This window comes from Lolium rigidum, chromosome 1, assembly GCF_022539505.1.
Source record: "Lolium rigidum isolate FL_2022 chromosome 1, APGP_CSIRO_Lrig_0.1, whole genome shotgun sequence".
NCBI classification, from domain to species: domain Eukaryota; kingdom Viridiplantae; phylum Streptophyta; class Magnoliopsida; order Poales; family Poaceae; genus Lolium; species Lolium rigidum.
Genome location: NC_061508.1, coordinates 207218978 through 207220990, shown reverse-complemented (window position 1 = coordinate 207220990; position 2013 = coordinate 207218978). Strand labels below are relative to the sequence as shown.

General features: G+C 54.3%; 1 protein-coding gene across 1 annotated transcript; it reads right to left on the bottom strand.

The window, feature by feature from the left end:
* Positions 1-495: 495 nt before the first annotated feature.
* Positions 496-1368, bottom strand: LOC124654431 (probable CCR4-associated factor 1 homolog 11). The gene has a single exon (XM_047193435.1). The coding sequence runs from the start codon at positions 1366-1368 to the stop codon at positions 496-498; it is 873 nt and encodes a 290-aa protein (XP_047049391.1).
* Positions 1369-2013: the final 645 nt, after the last annotated feature.

Sequence of the window (2013 nt, the reverse complement as noted above, 5' to 3'; positions counted from 1 at the left end):
CCTCCACCTCCCTATAACAATGGCGCGCCGCTGTCTCCACCCAGTCGCTCTGTCGAGTGACGGTGGTCCGCTCCGAGATAAACGTGGTTTCTCAACCATACTCTGATTACGGTTGTTAGCTTTGCCCTACCGCCATGCACACGTTACAAGAGGTAAGCATCCAAGCAGAGAGCTGGATCGATTTCAGCTGGTTTGACCTGCACATCTCCTGCCGGAACGCACACCTGAACCAAATCGACGAGCAGACACAAGCCACGAGAAAAGATATGTTTTTCCTCTGCCCGTAGGCTTCATAGTTTTTTTTTTTTTGGATTTTTATTTATAGCACCCAATAGGCGGTTGCTTGACATAGTACAAGGAAACAAAAAAAAAAATACAAACCGACTACCACTAATACTGACTTTTTTTTTTTTGAGATGCACTAATCCTAGACCTTGGACTAGACTCATACTAGGAAACTAATCAAACAGTTCTCAATAGGACACGGAGATCGAACTAGTGATGTAGGCCTTGAAGCACACCTCTGTATCTGCTGACCTTGCCTCGGAGCTCTCCGTCCTCCAAGCTCCTGAACACCTGGAGCGCGCGTACGCCGGCGGCGGCGGCGAGCCTGGGGCTGTTCCAGGGCGGATGGAAGCCGAGGTGGGCGGCGATGCGCTCCAGCCCAACGGGCAACTTCGGGCACTCGGCGGCCATCCCGGCGACATCGTAGACCTGGTCGCCAAGGAAGTGCCGCACCGCGCCCATGAACCCGGCCAAGTCGTTCGGGAGCGGGCAGCCGCCGGTGACGATCTTGAGCAGGTAGGCGACGTGGTAGGCACCGGTGTAGGTGACCCAGGAGAGGCCGCGCCGAGGCCCGATGAGGCCGGAGTAATTCAGCAGCATGGCGCCGAGGCTCCAGGCGTCGACGCCGTGGTTCGCGAACGTGTCCACGTCGAGGCCACGGCCGGCTAGATAGGCTAGGGAGTTCGCGTCGTGCGGATCAGAGTGGCGGCGGAAGTCCCGGAGATTGAACTCCCAAGCTTCGCTCTTGCCGTCGCGGTCGCAGACGGCGATCCCGACCTGGAGTGGCTTGAGGGCGTCCACGTTGGCCTTGAGGATGGGGTATTGCTTCTCGTCGGTGAGGGCGTCTTGGTCCTTGCCGGGATGGTGGACGAGGCCCGGGTAGTGCACGTTGACGGCGACGTACCGGGCGCCCTCGGCAAAGTGGCGGAGCCTGGCCGCCTCTTGGTGGAAGCTCCAGGCCCACACGGGGTGCACCAGGACGGGGACGTGTGGCGCCGGCATGGGGACGGGGTGGTCCGTGGTCTGCGGCGGAGGCACGCGGCCGTGGAAAGAAGCCGGCGGCGGCGGAAACATCGATAACATGACTCGACTGTGCGTTGCTGTTGTTTTGCTTTCGAAGATCTTCCGCTGCTATCGTGTCAACCTCTTCTGAAGTTCTGAGTATATATAGTACTGTACTAGTACTCTCTGAACAATCGTAGCGAGAATCGGACACACGGTCCGGGTCGGATGGTAATCAGTGAGCAAATCTATTTCCATGGGAAATACGGAGTCGCAGAAGACAGTATAGAATCAAGTATCCTGAAATCTTACGGGCAGGCGCGTGCTAGATGGACGTTCCGGGCACACGCACCAGGCAGTCCAGTTGTCAATGAAATGGTAGGCTAGCTGATAGCATGTGTCATTTTTAAAAAAACTATAACTTTTAAACCGTGCGACCAAATTAAAATTCGTTTTCACTACTAAAATCCCCATGACGAGAGCTTCGAAACTAGACCACATTTTCATATGTTTCGACGAATTTTTTTAACAAGCAACTTTGATGCGCGACAGAGCAACTTTATTGTGCAGCAAACCAACTTTAATGTGCGACAAAGCAACTTTGGTGTGCAACGAACATGTACATTTTTTGGTACACGAAGGCACAACTTTGGTGCCCGACAATAATTTTGGTGTCCATGGGAGCAATTTCAATGTGTGACGAAGCAACTTAAGTGCCCTGCAGAG

Bases quoted from the DNA above. Each gene is read 5' to 3' on its own strand.
- LOC124654431 (XM_047193435.1), bottom strand. From the start codon at position 1,368: ATGTTATCGATGTTTCCGCCGCCGCCGGCTTCTTTCCACGGCCGCGTG.